Raw genomic sequence first — 20276 nt, forward strand, 5'->3', positions numbered from 1 at the left:
TCTGAATCTCAGAGCTCTGCAATCTCTCACCATTTAGATAATATGCTTCTCTTTTATTCTTCCTGCCAAAATGGACAATTTCACATTTTCCCACATTATACTCCATCTGCCAGGTCTTTACCTACTCACTTAACCTATCTATATCTGTTGGTAGCCTCCTTATGTCCTCTTCACAACTTACTTTCCTACTTATCTTTACGTCATCAGCAAATTTTGCAACCATCCCTCCAATTCCTTCATCCAAGTCATTTATATAAACTGTAAACAGTTGAGGTCCCAGCACTGATTCCTGTGGCACACCACTCATTACATCTTGCCAACCTGAAAAGATCCATTTATGCCGACTCTCTGCTTCCTGTTAGCAAGCCAATCTTCTATCCATGCCAATATGTTATCCCCTATGCCATGAGCTTTTATTTTCTGCAAAACCTTTGATTTGGCACTTTATCAAATGCCTTCTGGAAATCTAAGTACAGTACATCCACCGACTCCCCTTTATCCACAGCACATGTTACTTGCTCAAAGAACTCAAATAAGTTGGTTAAACATCATTTCCCTTTCATAAAACCATGTTGACTCTGCCTGATGACCTTGAGCTTATCCAAGTGCCCCGCAATAACTTCTTTAATAATAGCTTCTAACATTTTCCCTATGACAGATGTTAAGCTAACTGGCCTGTAATTTCCCGCTTTCTGATTCCCTCCCTTTCTGAATAAAGGAGTTACATTTGCTATTTTCCAATCTAATGGGACCTTCACTGAAACTAGGGAGCTTTGGAAAATTAAAACCAATGCATCAACTATTTCACTAGACACTTCTTTTAGGGCCCTCGGATGTGGTCCATCAAGACCCGGGCTCTTGTCAGCCCACAGCTCCAACAATTTACTCAGCACCATTCCTCTGGTAACTGTAATTTTCCTGACTTCCTTCCCGGCTTCCACTTCCTGGTTCATAGCTGCTTCTGGGATGTTACTTGTATCCTCTATAGTGAAAACGGATGTAAAATACCTGTTCAATTCATCCGCCATCCCTTGTTTTCCATTATCAATTCTCCAGACTCACTTTCGATAGGACCAATGCTCACTTTGTTAACTTTTCTTTTTTTAAATATTTGTAAAAACTCCTACTATTTGTTTTTATATTTCTGGCTAGCTTTTTCTCATAATCTAATTTTTCCATCCTTATTAGTCTTTTAGTCATTCTTTGCTGTTCCTTATAGTCTGTCCAACCTTCTGGCCTTCCACCTAGCTTTACACAATTACATGCCTTTTCTTTGAATTTGATATTATCTTTAACCTTTCTAGTTTACCATGGAGGGCGCATCCATCCCTTGGACTTTTTCTTACTTGAGAATGTTGGATACAGCGATTCTGACTCCTAACAGGTCCATTTTCATTGACGGGTGCGGGTCCATCATCACACCCGCACTATGATTGGTCAAGAATCCCAGAAGTGGGATGCTAATGCAGTGGCCACGTTTAACAGCCATAGCAAAGCTAACAACTGGGTTCTGGATGTTCTCCACCACCCTCTGCTGTGAACGGTTTGGTTCAAATAAAATTCTACCCAACTTGTCCGCTGGGAATTGGAAATTACATTGGTGGCAAGAACATTAACGAGTGAAGACATTTAAGACAGATGAATTTCTGAAAAAATGTACAATTGAGAGACACAAAATAACTGATTTATAGATATTTACAACCTGATGGTTGGATAACAAGTTCACTATCTCACAAAAAGTAGATTCTGCATCCAGAGGAATTTGATCCTCCTGACACTACTAATTGTCAGGGAATGATGAAATTGAACATAGTCTGACTACTGGGATACCAAATCTGCTTCACTCATAAATCAAAAAGCAATTCTAATTCAGTTTATTAGCCCAGTTATCATACTACAACCTATTCAATGTTGCTCAATTCTGATTACTGGATAATAAGAGTGCTGTTGAGAAAATTATCTTCCAGGATTGTATTGTTGGACTTGCTTAGTTAGAATTATTTAGATAAAATGATAGATAACTCAAATATTTCTGTGTAGAAGTCAACTTAGAATATGAAGAGCATAACTATCATTTTGACATTTAAAAAAAATGTGAATGTTGTAGAACAATGTAAAAGCCATAATGTATAGCATGGGAATTAAGGGACTGCAATGTAGCTGCAACCGCTATGAAGTGATTTCAACTTAATTTTAAATAATTCACACCCACCAAAAGTTTGACTGACTATTCAGCATTTACCAAAATTAAAAATATACCCTCGCCCAAATGCCAGTAAGCAGAGCTCTGAAATGCATGGAAACACACACGCATTGAGTTTAGTTTTCCTGACCAAACAACAACATGATATTAACAGCATATAAAAAGCAAGTAGAGATTTTTAGCTCAGGAAGGCTATGAATACATACAGTAAAGTAGGACATACCCCAGAACCTTTATGAAACAGAGCTGGAGGCTGGGTTATTCAAAGTTCCCTTATGGCCCACAAAGTTATACAAGTTAATGGATGTTAGTGCAAGTTAATTTATTCTCTATTTATTTTCCTCCTCCTATTTTGGTCCCCCTCTTTAAACCATTGACAGGCAAGATTATTTAATTATATATCTGGTATTATGTCAGACTGATCTGATCTACTAATGCAGAGGAAAAGTAGTAGGAAAGATTAGACATATATGCACAGAGGGAAACATGGTCTTCATCATTCATGTTGGCTCCATTAGAACCTCATCAATCTTCCATGGTAGACTCAATAATTAGGTGTCTGAGACAAGTTCCTGCAGTACTCGACAATGTTTTATACCAGGAGTTCTCAATCTTTTGTTTCTGAGGTCCCCCTCCCATATTATAAATATTTCACAGACCCTTGCAATGCAATACAAGTATTTTAACAGTTTTTTAAAAAAAGTTATGTGATCAAACATATATTTGTTTTATTCTATTTAATATGAAACCTCTTGCTGGTGACAAGACGTGGAGGTAACTTTGACAAGCATATGTGCATGCCGTGCTCAATATTCATCACGGCTCAGTTATTCTTAAGTTAGTAGACTGTCACTTTGTGGTTGGTAAACTGTCACTGAAGCTGACAGAGCACTAATGAGACCAATGGTGTTGACGACCGGACCAGTTCTCACTTCTCCTATTGTCCATTACTAAGAAGTCGACCGGCATGCGCTACTGAGACTGGAAGGCATCTCCTTGACAACACAGTGCTAGACTGATTACCATGGGGCCAAGTTTCTAGTTCTTCATATCTTTTGTGGGGCTGGAGCCGGAGACCATTATGGTACTGTGCTGGTGTTGATCAGTTACTTGAGGCTGGAAAGTATACCTCCTGTGCCCTGGATACTATAACCTTTGTGAATTTTCATTAAACTGACTTTAAACTGTCTGTGCAGTGGAGATAGGGAGCCACTGGTGGGACCCTTCGAAATCTGGATGTGGACCTCCCAGTTGAGAACCCTTACTCTAGATCAGTCAGCTTGGTGCATTGATGGGACATTGTAGGGAAGACCTACCATTGGGGCTGGACTCTTTCCATTCAGCTCCACATAATCCTGCAAGCCAGTATCATAACTGGTTGGTTCTGTTGCAAAACTACAGGTCTGATAAATTTGGGAGGGGTCTTTACCTTTTTGAAATTCAACTAAGGAAAAATGCAACAAAAACAAAAATAGCTGAAAAAACTCAGCAGGTCTGACAGCATCTGCGGAGAGGAACACAGTTAACATTTCGAGTCCATATGGCTCTTCATCATAAGAAAAAATGCAGTCTGTTTTCAATAAATTCTCCAAAGATCATGGGTGGCATCCATTTAAAATAATTATAGAAACTTACCTAACTTTTCCTCACAGAATAATACTGGTTTAAATCATTCAACAACTAAATGCTTGCAATAATGACCTTACTTTGTGCATTCTAGAAGAATGAGTTACCATTCTTCATGTTTTTTTTTCTCCAGACTTATCAAAGGAGCTCTGTTAATGCTATTGTAAAAAAGCATATATTAATAGATTAATGTGGCACTTATTTACACTTTTAGCTATCCCAGAACTCTGTATCTCAGTCATAGCCAATGCTCCTTTCCTCAACAAATTTTGCAGCTTCCCTGTGCTTCAGTGAATCTGTTTCAAGGTCCTAATTTTAGGTCCCACCACAACTTTGTCCTGACCAATTTGGAAGATCCATTCCAGCCAGATTTTCTCACTCTCACCCTCCATACCTCCACCTCAAATTACTATTTGTCTCTTTGCCGCCCCCCCTCCCCCATTCTACTATAAAAATCTAACATTTCTGTCATTATATCTTCTCCTCCTGAAGCAATCTTTCAAAAGTACCTTGCTTTGCCAGAACTACCTTCAAAGACTGATTAACAGCTGATCTATCCAGGCACAGGAATATTGAAATAGGAGTAGGCCACTCAGCCCTTCAGGCCTGCTTCTGTCATTTAATTAGATCTTAGCTGATCTAAACCTTGACTTCATTTACCTGTCTTTGATCCATATCCCTTAATAACCTTACATTAAAAAAATCTATTAAACTCAGTCTTGTAAATTCAATTTAATCTGGCTTTTTGGGGGATAGAATTCTAGATTTCTGCTATGCTTTGTGTAATAATGTACTTACTGTTTCACTCCTGAATGGCCTAGCTCTAATTTGAAATTGTGCCCTTGTGTCCTGGATTCCCCCAAGAGGAAATAACTGTTGACTCTACTCTATCAAATCCTATTATTTAAAAAAAAACTCTAATTGTTGTATCTGTCAATCATGTCTTCCCACGCCCACCAATATGTGTTTACCTTCTCGTTGGTGTCAACCTCTAGTTGTAAAGAAGTTTAATATGATATTTTACATGACAAACACCATAAAAATGTCAATTATATTGTTGTTGCCCTACATATTAGATATAAATCTTACCTTGCCTATAATAACTGTAACTTTGCTTTTGGAAATTTTTACTGAGATATCCTGAAGGACAGATCTGTCAGAATTTCTATCCCATGTAAAATAGCCATTGTGGATCTCCAGCACATTGCCAAAACTGGAAAAGAAATAAAGAATTGCATTCAGCTTTTTTTTAAAAAAGCCTTTTAAACTATAGACTTTTGTAACAAAGACTAAAGTAATAGATTATCTAAAGTTCTGCAATTTCCCCAACTTCTTCATTTACATTAGCTTAGTATTGTTAAAAGAATTATTAAAAATGTAGGCAAAAACAAAAATAGGGGGAAGAGAAAACAAATTAGAGTTCACATGTATAACCAAGTCAGAAATGTGAGTCTTCCCAAAAATTTTGCTCTTCCAAGCATATACACAATCTATCCCAGCATGGGGTCTCACCAAATTAAACAAAATCCAAACAAGTTAACTCTTGTTATTCATATGTATGTATTAGCTATGACAGGAAAGGGGAAAGGAGTGCCAATATGAGGGAAAGAGGCAAATAGAGTGCCAGCACGAATTGAAGAGGTGAGAAGGGAGTGCTGGCATGATTTGCAAAGGAACAGTGAGAAGAATGTTAACTTGAACTGAAACGAAAGATAAGGATGACTGTGAACCATAGAAAAGGTAGAGAAATGTGCAATTAGGGATGGACAATAAACGCTGGCCTAGCCAGCGAAGCCCACATCCCTTGAATGAATAAAAAAAAAGTCACTCTTGGGGTGATAGAAGGTAAATGTCCAGATTTCAAACTTCTGTTCACAGCCTTCAACCGTGCTTGGAATATATGTTTGTTGATATCACGAGGACAGGATCATGTGTTTCTTCTATGGTAAAACAGCCTGCTTGCACATAAATAATGATCACTTGGGTACTGTACTGGAAGGAAATCAATGCCCAGGAAGAAATCAATTTCACCTCCCATCATATCTACCCATCTCTCTTCAGGAGAGGGGCAAGACAGAAAAATAATCACACATACGATATAACAGACTGTTTTGGAGTTTTGAAATTTAAAAAAGAATCACATTGAGCTACAAGGCATTAGAATTATTATATGGAAGTAAGGAACATTGCTGTTAAAAGATAACTGAAACAGAAAATATATTATGGTGGTCCTCCTGTCTCTTGTATCATCCAGGAAGTGGAAAATCACAATTCTATTTTAAACAAGTCACTTTCCCTCTGAATATTCATATTTGTATGGGCAACTTCATCATAATAGGTTGAGTATTAGCAAAGATAAATAATAAAATCATACCTGCAATGTACTGTGAAGATAGGAACTAAGGAACTTAGAAAAGAGCAGGCTCCTAATGTATATAAATGAGGGGCCTGAAGACAGTTTTGGAACCTCTCGTTACCCCAGATAGCAGAGAAAATACATCACTTAGCATAACCATGACCCGGGAGCCAGCTGTTACTGAAAAGCTAAGTTTTAGTAATTTTTAAGAATAAATCTGGTAGAGCCTGAAGAAGCAGGAGCGTAGGCTTTTGTTAGCCTGCTCCCACTGAACCTCCTCACTCTCAACTCTTGCTAAAATTGTACAGGGCTTTGAAGTCTTGCTACAATTTTATAGGGTTTTGGTGAGACCAGACCTGGAGTACTGTGTACAGTTTTGGTCTCCATGTTGAAGAAAGGATATACTTGTATTGGAGGCAGTTCAGCAAAGGTTTATTAGATTAGTTCCTGGGATGGGATGGTTGTCCAATGATGAAAGGCTGAGTAAATTGGGCTTATACTCTCTGGAGTTTTGAAGAATGAGAGGTGATCTCATTGCAACATAAAAGATCCTGAAGGGGTTTGACAGGATAGACACGGAGGGGTTGTTTTCCTGGTTGGGGAATCTAGAATTTGGGGACATTGTCTTATGATTAAGGGGCTAATCATATAGGACTGAGATCAGGGGAAATTTCTTCACTCAAAGATGTGTGAATCTATGGAATTCGCTACCCCAAAGGGTTGTGGATGCTCCATCATTGAATATATTGAAGGCTGCGATAGACAGGTTTTGGTCTCTCAGGGAATCAAGGGATATGGGGAGCAGGCAGAAAAGTGGAGTTGAGGCAGAAGATCAACCACGACCATAATGAATGGTGGAGCAGGCTCAAGGAGTCATATTTTTTTTAATTAATTCATGGAATGTGAGCTTCGCTGGCTGGGCCAGCATTTATTGCCCATTCCTTGTTGCCCTTGTGAAGGTGGTGGTGAGCTGCCTTCTTGAGCTGCTGCAGTCCATGTGGTGTAGGTACACCAACAGTGCTGTTAGGAATGGAGTTCCAGGATTTTGATCCAGCGACAGTGAAGAAATGGCGATATATTTCCAAGTCAGGATGGGGAACCTCTCGGTGGTGGTGTTCCCATCTATCTGCTGCTCTTGTCCTTCTAGATGGTCATGGTCGTGGGTTTGGAAGGTGCTGTCGAAGGAGCCTTGGTGAATTCCTGCAGTGCATTTGTAGATGGTACACACTGCTGCTATTGTGTGTTGGTGGTGGAGGGAGTGAATGTTTGTGGATGTGGTGCCAATCAAGCGGACTGCTTTGTCCTGGACGGTGTCCAACTTTTTCAGTGTTGTGGGAGCTGCACTCATCCAGGCAAGTGGGGAGTATTCCATCACACTCGTGACTTGTGCCTTGTAGATGGTGGACAGGCTTTGGGGAGACAGGGGGTGAGTTACTCGTCGCACGATTCCTAGCCTCTGACCTGCTCTTGTAGCCACAGTATTTATATGGCTGGTCCAGTTCAGTTTCTGGTCAATGGCAACTCCCAGGATGTTGATAGTGGGGGATTCAGTGATGGTAATGCCATTGAACATCATGGGGCGACGGTTGGATTCTCTCTTGCTGGCGATAGTCATTGCCTGACACTTGTGGTGCAACTGTTACTTGCCACTTATCAGCCCAAGCCTGGATATTGTCCAGGTCTTGCTGCATTTGGACATGGATTGCTTCAGTATGTGAGGAGTCACAAATGGTGCTGAACACTGTGCAATCATCAGCAAACATCCCCACTTCTGACCTTATGATGGACGGAAGGTCATTCATGAAGCAACTGAAGATGGTTGGACAGAGGACACTACCCTGAGGAACTCCTGCAGTGATGTCCTGGAGCTGAGATGACTGACCTCCAATAACCACAACCATCTCCCTTTGTGCTAGTTATGACTCCAACCAGCGGAGAGTTTTCCCTCTGATTCCCATTGACTCCCAATTTAGGGCTGGTCACGAGCTTTCTGAATCAACTACACATTGCGGCTGCATCATTGGTTTCAGACTAGAAATGAGGTGGCAACGAAATTCTATCCCTATAAATTAACAAAATTCTGCTCAGGCTTAATCAGTAAAACCTAAAAGCTAAACATCTTTCAAATGTCTTAGTATCCCTTGTACCTTCTCAATTCAGTTATTCCTAACTAATTTTGTAAAACTTCTAGTTCTCCCTGCTTTTTTTTCATTCCTTGCAGTTTTTAAAAATAGTTTTATTGAGGCCATGGTTATTTTGAATCTCTTTACTCAGCCATTATGGTGCCAACCTTGTTATTTGTTTCTTTTTCTCAAAGGAATATATTTATTCCCATATCCTTCAAAGTAGTCTTAAAATATATTGTATTTTTAGTTTGGTTTCCCACTTAATCTTAGAACTTTTCTCATAGTTCCATAGTTAGCTCTCTGGGTTCTGCTACATCTATATTGTTTTTGGCCTTTGCCTTGATTATCCTTCTCAGTAGAATCTAAGTAGCAACACTGCCAATCAAAAAAGAGAAAACATTTCAACAAGAAGCACCCTTCAAGGGATTCACAAAGGGCAATGAGAACCCCTCATAAAACACCACTTTAGCAACATCCTTACTATTCCCTAACTTAATAAAATCCCAGAGACGGTCACCAATCATCATGATGCTCAAAACAAATCTTATCCCTGTATCGACATAACCAACGCCAACAATACAGATGTAGCAATGTACTGTGTGGCAAGTACAGTGCAGTAAAACTGTATAGGGACGTCACAAAATAAACATGGTGTGTTTTTCTGAATTGATGTAAATTAATTCAACACTGCTGGTATAAATCCTCTGCAAAAATCATTATTATGGATCTGCTGAGTCTCAGTCTGACTGCGTTCTGTTCTTTCCATGGACAACCATAAAAGTTGATGGCTCAGGAATGGACAAATCCCTGTTTAAAACCTACTTGACAAAAGAAGAAAGTCTTTCCCCATCTCCTGTTCAGGTTAGCCACACTGTAACAAAGCACTCCAAAAACTTGGAAGCACAGGGCTACAAAAGATCTGTTAAGTTTCTATTCTTCCTTGTGCTCCTGAAACATGGTGCGTGAATAGCTAGCTACCTATGAACAGACATAAAACAGTGCCAAAATTGCAGTCTCCATGCACTGTTATGTTGTGTTACTTTTTTCACAGTACATAGAAAGGAAGGTGGTCAAGCACCAGCTTGGCTCAATGAGACCATTCTTGCTTCTGAGTCAGAAGGTAAGGGATTCAAGCCTCACTCCAGTACCTTAACTTTTGATTTATGCTGACATTTCACCACCAGACTGAGCCAGCCCAACATCGTTGGAGTTGCAGTTCTTTGGTTGAGACATTAAACCAAGGCTCTATCTGACTGCTCCAGTTGAGGTAAAAGTTCCCATGATACTATTCAAAGAAGAGAGTTCTCCTTGTGTCCTGGTCAACATCTATTATTGAAGCATCATCATCAAAATAGATTAGCTGACAAATTATCTCTTGCTTTCTGTGGAACTTTGCAGTGTGTAAACTGTTGCCTGTCTGCCTACAAATAACATTTCAAAAGTAATTAATTTATTTGTGAAGCATTTTAGGCCTTCTGAATAGGTGAAATTTGAATTATAAATGCAAGTTATTTCTTAATAAGAAATATTGTGGTAAAAGACATGTCAAGGGAGCTAATGCTGCCCCAAATTATTATTGAGTGGAATTTTACACTGACCCCATCCACTGCCTGCTCTCAACCGCCCCCCGCCGCACCCCAGATGGGGCAGAAGACTCACCTTGTGACAATTAATGCCCCAACAGCTGTTAAATTATCAAGTGCTGACGCAGCCAAGTGGGCTCACCCCCAACTTTTCAGCCGGGTGGGGTGGGCCACTGCCTGCTCATAAAATTCGACCCATTGTATCATAATTTTGTAGCATATATTTAAACTGCTTCGTACCAAACATGGTACCAACATCCATGGTAGCACTCCAAATTTCAGAGGAAATTGGAATCAGGGAAGTTAGTTAATAAGGAACCACTTCAATTTTTTAACGATCAGAGAAGAAGCAAGAAGAACAGGAGTAAAATGCAAAGCAATTTAAGATGGATTTGGAGTGCATGTACATAAATGCAATAAATGTGATAATAAGGCTGGTGAATTGCAAGGACAAGTTGCCACACGAGACTATGATCAGTGACAATAAGGGAGATCTTGCTCAAAGAGCGGAGTATTTGGAACCTAATATTCATGACAAGGTATTCAGGAAAGATACTAAAGGAAATAAAGGAGGAGGGGGCTGTGGCATAAATGATCAAAGAAACCATTACAGCACTGGAGAAGGAATACCTAGTTGAGAGACAAAAGACAGGGAGTAGGATCATCCAGCCCATTAGCGGCAGTTGTCATAGCGGGCACAAGCAGACAATATGGTGAGAAGGCGAAAAATCGATTTCACACATCGTCATGAAACCAGTTTGCGATAGTCTGCTCCGACCGTCAATGGCAGGCTATGTTTCCCTCCATCTAACATCTGGAACTTAATGTTAATGTATTTGCATCTCATAATTGTTCTCTCACGCTGGAATCATCCCCCCACGGTCAAATTTACCGCCCACATTGGCATGACTTCAGGGCTGCATGTTTCATGGCTACCTTTAAAAGGCATGTATTTGCCGAGCTGAACTCCAAGGGGAACTAGGAGGTGAGTGCACACAATCTTGCGCAGTGCTTACGAGCATCGCCTGTAGGACAACAAGGAAGAGGCGCCATGCATTTGAGGCGGGGGGGGCACGGGTAACTCACATTTTCCCGGCTGGCTTTCAGTGCGGTATCAGGACAAGGGCTCCAGTGCAGGTGAAGCCAGGGACGGGGGGGTCAGGGCTGCACAGACTGAAGGAAGTGCACAAGCACCTGCTGGAGTGGGGAGGGGGTTGAGGGAGGAGGCCTCGCACTTGGAAAAGCTTGTCAAAAGTGAGCATTCTTCCGCAGCTGAGACAGTTCAGAGCTGCTCCCTTGACTTACTTGGAGTCGGGGCTCTGAAGCTTTCCTGCTCACTCAAGCAACGCAAAAGCATGAATGTGCCACCTAATGCTCCAGGACCTTTCATCCCTCGGGTGCAGACTGCAAATTAATGAGCGTTTTACGGGGCAGCAGAGCAATTGGCCAACTGGGCAAGTTGCACAATCCCCTTGTGAAAGGTGGTCCTAGCACAGTCACTGGTGGAGGTGCTCAAAGCCCCTTTCCAATTTCTTTATTAAGGTGTGGACCAGTATCCCTCATGGTTCAAGCTAACAGCGCAACCTTGCAGTGTGAGTTAGGGGAATGCCTGACCTGAGCAGAGAGCACAGCATGCAGACCAGTGGCCGAAGCTGCCAACAATTGGTCAAGTACAGTGGGGTGGATGTGGGTAGGGTTTCGGACAGCCATGAAGCCCAGGACACACTGGCCATCCAAGTGGTGGCCAGCACTCTCCAGCATGCGTAAAAGGGCCTTCAGACTTAACCGGGAGGTTCTTGGGGCACCATATACTAATCCATTTTGATCCTGCAGGAACAGGACATCAGGATCATGGAGCCTGGTGATTTAGTGATATGTCTCATGGCCTGCAGGGGGCAGAGGAAAAGAAAAAGAAGAGTGCGGCAGAGGTACCTGGCTTGGCGAAGGGAGGAGCACCTCCCTCAAGATGAAGGGGCGGCAGGGTCTGCTGTGCACACAGCTGAAGATCTACAGAGAGCTGTTACTCATAGGCACTTTGCTAGACCTAGGGTCTATAGGTGGCGCTTGTCATTCCTGCAGATGACTGAGAACCAGTGCCACCGAAAACAGCACATGTCTAGGGAACTGGTCGGTAGGTCACATATGCCACCTGCTGCAGGATTTGGCGCCACTGCAACGCTCAATTTTTACATCAGTGGCTCCTTCCAGGCCTTCACAGGTGACCTGTGCGGGAACTCGCAAACCTTCTCACACAAGTGCACCCAGGAGGTCACGGATGCCATCTTTACGAAGGCACAGAGCTTTGTGCATTTCACCCGGGATCAGGAAAGCCAGGAAGCAAGAGCGCTGGGATTTACTTAGATCTCCAGTTTTCCACAACTGCAGGGTGCCACCAATTGCACTCATGTGGCACTTAAGGGTTTCTGTGGCAACAGGCAGTCAACTGCATCAACCGCAAGGGCTTCCAATCGCTGAATGTTCAGCTGGTCTGCAATCACCACAAATGCATGCTACAGGTCTGCGCACAATTCCCAGGGACCGTCCATGGCTCCTATATCCTTAGCAGGCTGCAGGTCCCCGATATCTTCCAGGATCCACAGAAGCTGCAAGGTTGGCTCATCGGGGACAACAGTACCCACAGAGGGTGTAGCTGATGACGCCTGTACGGAGGCCTCAGCCTGCAGCAGAGCGACGGTATAATAAGGCTCATGCTGTGATCCAGACTTTGGTGGAGCAAACGTTAGGCATCTTGAAATCAGGTTCCGGTGCCTTAACAGATCCAGTGGAGCACTGCAATACAGTCCCCAGAAGGTGTCGCACATCATCGTAGCTTGCTGCACGCTACACAACCTGGCGCTGCAACAAGGGGATGGCCTGGCTGAAGAGGAGATGGAAGAGCTGCACGTCTCCTCTGATGAGGAGGGCGTCAAAGGGAATGATGGTGATGAGGTTCTCGAAGGCGAGGGTGCCTGTGATGAGGCCATCGCACTGGCCAGATGAAGCAAGATTCGTGGAGCATGATGATGAGATGCAGTGAGGACAGTCCTGACATCCTCACCTTGCATCTGTGAACGTTTGACTCCTGTGTGGCTGATGGCAGCGCATGTACCCTCAGCGCTCAGGGTCATGTCAAGGAGATGTAGAGGAGGCCCTAATAGATGCTAGATTCCAGGAGGATGGTGATGGCATGCAGTGAGGTCACTCCATACATCTTCACATTGCCTCTGTGAATGTCTTGACTCCTGTCTGGCTGAGGGCAGCTCACCTGCTCTGTGATCAGGGTCACAACATCGAGACGCCGCCATGAAACTTTAAATGCATCTGATCTTTTCTCAGCCTTCAGCACCTGAGCCCTTCAGGAGCACAGCATCACTGGACACAGATGCTATGAGATGGGGGGCCAGCCCCACCTCAAAGGTGCTGAGAGCACACAGAGAAAATGATGGAACTCTGTGGCGGCTACCCACAACATTCTGGCACCAATAACAAGCACCATCAAGGTGCGGGCATCACTAATGTGTCCAGTAAGTGTGAAGCCAGACCATCACTTTTCTCTGGAGGTTACACACTGCACAGGGAGGATGCCCTGGACTGAGACACCTGCCTTTATCATGCACAGGAACCAAGGTTTCACATCAGAGTAACATGAACACTGCTCATCATGACAAGGAGCCATAGGCAAGGAGACATTCTTGGGAGTTTATTTATAATAGTGAACATTATGTACAAGTGATTAACACCTGTGTCCACGCTGTGCAACTACATCTTCTTAAGCGACTTTCCATCTTCAGACCCTGCAGCGATACCTTTACGTTGAGCCTCCTCTGAGATGGTGTGCCCCGGCAACGTATTTCTTCCGCCAGGTGCACGGCCTGAATTATGACGTGCAGCTCCTGTTTAAAGAGCAGAGGGGCCTCGGTGGCTCCTTACAGGCGTTGCCCGTCTTTTACCAGGACCTGATCAAAGTCTGGAACGTGGTCGCCTCGCAACGCAGCTCTCCCCCGTCAGGAGTAGCGGCTATCGTCAGAGAGCCGCTGCTCAGGAATCTGCCCCTCCGTCCCTTTCAGTGGCTGGCGGAGAGGAGGGCTATGGCTGCCGGGGTGACCAGGGTCGGGGACATGCTGGGTGGCGGAGGACTGGGCTGGATGCTCCCGCAGGAGTTGGCGCGTCGCGCGTCAGTGAGTGTCCAGGTCGCAGCCGATGCCATCCAAGACCTAAAAACGGTCGTGCTCGGACCCGAAGTCATTTTAGGTCTGGAGGTGGCCCAGGTGCGCAGTGATCTTCCGGCTGAACGTTCCCCTGTTCGGACGGAATTCCACATTGGCCCCAGGCCCCGAACCCTCCCTCGGGTGCCGGTGCCCCGCAATAATATGAGCCGCCTCGGGGACATGCCCTCCGTGCCATTTGGCACGGTGCGGATGGGTTTTCTGTACGGACTGCTGCTGCACACCTTCCATTTTCTCGCCCTGGTCCGCCGCCCGGACACGCCCTGGCGTGCCTTGTTGCCGTCCGGCGGCGGAGGCCCCCGATGGGAGGCCCTCTACGGAGGAGTTCTCCCCCTTTCTATCGGGGACCTGGGTTGGAGGGTGTTGCATGCGGCAGTCCCCTACAATAGGAGGATGTTTAGGTTCACGGACTCCCAAGACACCTGCTCTTTTTGCGGTCTTGTGGAGTCCGTGGACCACGTGTATATAGGGTGTCTTAGGCTGCACTCCCTTTTTAGTTATTTAAAAAATCTTTTGTTACTGTTTTGGTTGCACTTCAGTCCCACGCTCCTGATCTAGGGACACCCGGTGCGGAAAGGGGTCGGGAAGGAGGAGGACCTCCTCGTGAACCTGCTCCTGGGTCTGGCCAAGTTGGCCATCAACAGGTCCAGGCAGCGGGCGATCGACGGGGGAGTCCCGCCCGATTGTTTGTCCCTCTTCCGCGGCTACGTTCGCGGCCGGATGTCCCTGGAAAGGGAGCACGCGGTGTCTGCCGGCACCATCGAGGCCTTCCGTGCTCGGTGGGCACCGCGGGGTCTGGGGTGTTTTGTTGTCCCCTTTAATCACATCTTAGTTTGATGTTTGTAAGGTTCCTTTAAAGTTTTTCCTTGATTTTACAGCTGACCTGACTTAGGGGCTGTGCTTGATTTCTCCCTTGTTCTTTTTGCTCATTTAGTTTATTGTTTTGACTCAAAAGAGTTACATCTTCTTAAGCGACTTTCCATCTTCAGACCCTGCAGCGATACCTTTACGTTGAGCCTCCTCTGAGATGGTGTGCCCCGGCAACGTATTTCTTCCGCCAGGTGCATGGCCTGAATTATGACGTGCAGCTCCTGTTTAAAGAGCAGAGGGGCCTCGGTGGCTCCTTACAGGCGTTGCCCGTCTTTTACCAGGACCTGATCAAAGTCTGGAACGTGGTCGCCTCGCAACGCAGCTCTCCCCCGTCAGGAGTAGCGGCTATCGTCAGAGAGCCGCTGCTCAGGAATCTGCCCCTCCGTCCCTTTCAGTGGCTGGCGGAGAGGAGGGCTATGGCTGCCGGGGTGACCAGGATCGGGGACGTGCTGGGTGGCGGAGGACTGGGCTGGATGCTCCCGCAGGATTTGGCGCGTCGTGCGTCAGTGAGTGTCCAGGTCGCAGCCGATGCCATCCAAGACCTAAGGACGGTCGTGCTCGGACCTGATGTCATTTTAGGTCTCGAGGTGGCCCAGGTGCGCGGTGATCTTCCGGCTGAACGTTCCCCTGTTCGGACGGAATTCCACATTGGCCCCAAGCCCCGAACCCTCCCTCGGGTGCCGGTGCCCAGCAATAATATGAGCCGCCTCGGGGACATGCCCTCCGTGCCATTTGGCACAGCGCGGAGGGGTTTTCTGTACGGACTGCTGCTGCACACCTTCCATTTTCTCGCCCTGGTCCGCCGCCCGGACACGCCCTGGCGTGCCTTGTTGCCGTCCGGCGGCGGAGGCCCCCGATGGGAGGCCCTCTACGGAGGTGTTCTCCCTCTTTCTATCGGGGACCTGGGTTGGAGGGTGTTGCATGCAGCAGTCCCCTACAATAGGAGAATGTTTAGGTTCACGGACTCCCAAGACACTTGCCCTTTTTGCGGTCTTGTGGAGTCCGTGGACCATGCATATATAGGATGTCTTAGGCTGCACTCCCTTTTTAGTTATTTAAAAAATCTTTTGCTACTATTTTGTTTGCACTTCAGTCCCACGCTCCTGATCTACGGACACCCGGTGCGGAAGGGGGTCGGGAAGGAGGAGGACCTCCTCGTGAACCTGCTCCTGGGCCTGGCCAAGTTGGCCATCAACAGGTCCAGGCAGCGGGCGATCGACGGGGGAGTCCCGCCCGATTGTTTGTCCCTCTTCCACGGCTACGTTCGCGGCCGGATGTCCCTGGAAAGGGAGCACGCGGTGTCTGCCGGCACCATCGAGGCTTTCCGTGCCCGGTGGGCACCGCGGGGACTGGGGTGTTTTGTTGACCCCTTTAATCATATTTTGGTTTAATGTTTATAAGTTTCCTTTAAAGTTTTTCCTTGATTTTACAGCTGACCTGACTTAGGAGCTGTGCTTGATTTATCCCGTATTTTGTTAATTTAGTTAATTGTTTTAACTCTATAAGAGTTACATCTTCTTAGGCGACTTTCCGTCTTCAGACCCTGCAGCGATACCTTTACGTTGAGCCTCCTCTGAGATGGTGTGCCCTGGCGATGTATTTCTTCCGCCAGGTGCATGGCCTGAATAATGACGTGCAGCACCTGTTTATAGAGCAGAGGGGCCTCGGTGGCTCCTTACAGGCGTTGCCCGTCTTTTACCAGGACCTGATCAAAGTCTGGAACATGGTCGCCTCGCGACGCAGTTCTCCCCCGTCAGGAGTAGCGGCTATCGTCAGAGAGCCACTGCTCAGGAATCCGCCCCTCCGTCCTTTTCAGTGGCTGGCGGAGAGGAGGGCTGTGGCTGCCGGGGTGACCAGGATCGGGGACGTATGGGTGGTGGAGGAGAGGGCTGGATACTCCCGCAGGAGTTGGCGCGTTGTGTGTCTGTGAGCGTCCGGCTCGCGGCCGATGCCATTCAAGACCTCAGGACGGTTGTGCTCGGTCCCGACGTTATACTGGGTCTCGAGGTGGCCTAGGTGCGCGGTGGTCTTCCACCTGAACGTTCCCCTGTTTGGACAGAATTCCACATTGGCCCCAAGCCCCGAACCCTCCCTCGGGTGCCGGTGCCCTGCAATATGAGCCGCCTCGGGGAAATGCCCTCCGTGTCATTTAGCACGGCGCGGAGGAGCTTCCTGTACGGACTGCTGCTGCACACTTTTCACTTCCTTGCTCTCGCCCGCCGCCCAGACACGCCCTGGCGTGCCTTGTTGCCATCTGGCGGCGGAGGTCCCCGTTGGGAGGCCCTCTACGGAGGTGTCCTCCCGCTTTCCATCGGGGACCTGGGGTGGAGGATGTTGCACGCAGCAGTCCCCTATAACCGCAGAATGTGTCGGTTCACGGACTCCCAGGATACCTGCTCTTTTTGTGGTCATGTGGAGTCCGTGGACCATTTTTACATAGGGTATTGTAGGCTGCACTCCCTTTTCAGTTACTTAAAAAACCTTTTATTACTGTTTTGTTTGCACTTCAGTCCCACGCTCCTGATCTACGGACACCCGGTGCGGAGGGGGGCCGGGAAGGAGGAAGATCTCCTCACAAACCTGCTCCTGGGCTTGGCCAAGTTGGCCATTAACAGGTCCAGGCAGCGGGCGATCGAGGGGGTCGTCCTACCTGACTGTTTAGCCCTCTTCCGCGGCTACGTTCGCGGCCGGGTGTCCCTGGAGAGGGAGCACACGGTGTTTGCCGGCACCCTCGAGGCCCCCCGTGCCCGGTGGGCACCACGGGGACTGGGGTGCTTTATCGATCCCCTTAATCACATTTTGATTTGATGTTTGTAAGTTTCCTTTAAACTTAGTCTTTGGTTTTACAGTTGACCTGACTTAGGGGCTGTGTTTATTTTACCCCTCATTTTGTTGATTTAGTTTGATTGGTTTGACTCTGAAAGAGTTACATCTTCTTAACCTTCCTAACCCTGCTGCTATGTCTTGGTTCCCCCCGACATCCACAGCAGAGGTGGAGGCAGCCTGCTGACTGCGACGCCATCCGTGATGACTTCGGCGTGCATCCTCTTGAGGGCCGAGGCCTGGAGGGTCCCAGCCTGCTGTGGGTGTCCTGCTTTGGGCCAGCTGTACCCTCCTTGGCCTGTGGAGCTGCAGGGTCAGAGAGAGAGGGGTTTTGGATCGGCCAGACATTCCCACAGTCACCTGGGTGGTTGGACCCCGGGGTTTTGAGCTGCTGGCGGTCCTCCCCATGGCTGCCTGACAACCACTGGCTGACTCCTTGAGGAGGGGGATTTGGAGTGAGATCGAGCTGCCCCGCACCTCTCTCACATTGACACTGTTGGAGGCCAACTATGACATCAGCGATGAAGTTCAGCCCGTGCAACACTGATGTCCTGGACCAATGTCTCCATGGCGGCCGCCATTCTGCTGGTGCTGAACTCGGTGCGTCAGCATGCCAGCGCAATCACTTCAGACTGAAGATGGATGGACTCCTCCATCGTCCCTTGCAATCTGAGGAGTGCACTAGACATCCCTTACTGTTGTTCCCGTGATTGTCTTTGCAGCTCCACCAACTGATTGAGGGCCAAGTCCAGAGGCTCATCATCTGACTTGGACTCAACAGGTTCCTTGCCTCCAGCAGGCCTCCGGGTGCCAGTGACTAATGATGTCCCTGTCTCCGCCTGCAGTAGAACAGATTATGCGCTATGCTCACTGGATTGTGATCCCGAGGCTGCTCTGCATCTAGGTCCCATCGAGGTCTGTGTCTCTGCACTGGTGGAGGGTGTGGGTGAGCGCTGTGACGGGTCTTCAATGGTGCTGCCCTCAGGGTCCTCAGCCGAGGTGCTCTCGACGCTGGGGTCAGTGTCAAAAGTGTCTGAGGGCAACGTGTCAGATGTGCCTAGGACAGAAAGTGGGGATTATTAGTGCTTGGCAGCCATGTCGAACACAGGACAATGGACTCAGAGTAGTGTTGAGAGAGGGATGATGTGGTGCAGGATCCTCATGTGGGTGCCCACCGCCGATCTCACCGATGCCATATCAACGGTCCACGTCCTCTCTGCCGAGCTCCAGCATGCGACTCTCAAATAGAGTGCGGACCTTGATGTCTGGCACATCACCCCCGGTCTGGGACCTCTCCTGTTGATTGCATGAGATCTTGTCCTGCATAAAGACGGATGGAGAGAGTGTGAGCAAGGCACATGTCAGACCCAATGAGAAGCATGGCAGGCATGCACGTGTGCTGAGTGGAGCCATGAATGGTTTTAGTGAGTCCTGACAGGTTTACTTTTGGATTATAGCCAGTTGCAGGAGATTCATGCATCAGGTGGTGGCAGCACCAGCATGGGTCTTCAATAAATCAAAGGCAACACAGTTCTGCCCAAATGCTGTACACAGGAGTCAGGAACCATGGGTAGATCTGTTCTGAGAAACAAGTTATACTTTTATATTAGAACGTCCAGGGCTGAACAAATGCTCAAGTTATATGCATACCCCCATTGTCTGTTAACTACTGTGCATTGTATTTTCAAAGGAACCCTTGACATTCTGATACATAAGGGTTAAAAGATCAAAACATTGTTTCTTAACAAACTCTGCATACTTTATTCATATATCTAGACAGTGAAATATTCATTAAAAATATCAATATATACAGGCCAAATGTTGCAGTCTCCAGGTCACAGAATATTTGAAGTACTGTAAAGAAGTCATTCACTTTTATAATATACTTTCATTTTTAAATAAATAATATAAATAAATAAAGAAATATGTAATACTTACACTTTGTAACCTTGAATTTGCCAGTATGGATAATGACAACTTCAAGGTATACCATTTTGTCAGTTAGGAGCCTTTGGATTTATTTGGTGCCTTTTGTTCTGCAGTAAACACGCTTCAATATGGCGTGAAACAGCAACTAATTTTCTTATCACCTATTATACTGGACATAGCAAAGGCCAAGCTGATCAGTACAGCTATAAATTAATGTACCCAGCAATATGAAAATTATCCTGGTTTTATGACTTTCCACAAAAAGTAGAACAAATCCAACCCCATAAATTGTCGCCCAATCAGCCTTCGCTTAATTATCAGCTAATGAATTGAAGGAGTTTTCAACAATACTATCAAGCAACACTTTCTTACCAATAACTTGCTCAATTTAAGTTATGCAAGGACAACATAGCTTCAGACCTCAATACAGCCTGGTCCAAATCATCATCATCTTGAGTTCTCTGCCTGAAGGCAGGTCCTGAATCCACTCCAGCTGGAATGGGGATCGAACCCCATGTTGTTGGCACCAATCTA

At 46.3% G+C, this 20276-nt stretch overlaps 1 protein-coding gene and 1 long non-coding RNA gene across 4 annotated transcripts in view; one reads left to right on the forward strand and one right to left on the reverse strand.

The window, feature by feature from the left end:
• Positions 1–20276, forward strand: part of LOC144679694 (uncharacterized) — a 352834-nt gene that overhangs the window by 220688 nt on the left and 111870 nt on the right. The window lies entirely within an intron of this gene.
• LOC144679688 (ATP-binding cassette sub-family C member 9-like) overlaps positions 1–20276 on the reverse strand; it is a 311571-nt gene that overhangs the window by 97010 nt on the left and 194285 nt on the right. For all 3 annotated transcript variants that reach the window (XM_078540318.1, XM_078540317.1, XM_078540319.1), the window contains one exon: positions 4919–5042. In XM_078540318.1, coding sequence (XP_078396444.1) covers positions 4919–5042 — 124 coding nt within the window. The remainder of the gene's footprint in view (positions 1–4918; positions 5043–20276) is intronic.

This window comes from Cetorhinus maximus, chromosome 4 (genome assembly GCF_964194155.1).
Source record: "Cetorhinus maximus chromosome 4, sCetMax3.hap1.1, whole genome shotgun sequence".
Taxonomy (NCBI): domain Eukaryota; kingdom Metazoa; phylum Chordata; class Chondrichthyes; order Lamniformes; family Cetorhinidae; genus Cetorhinus; species Cetorhinus maximus.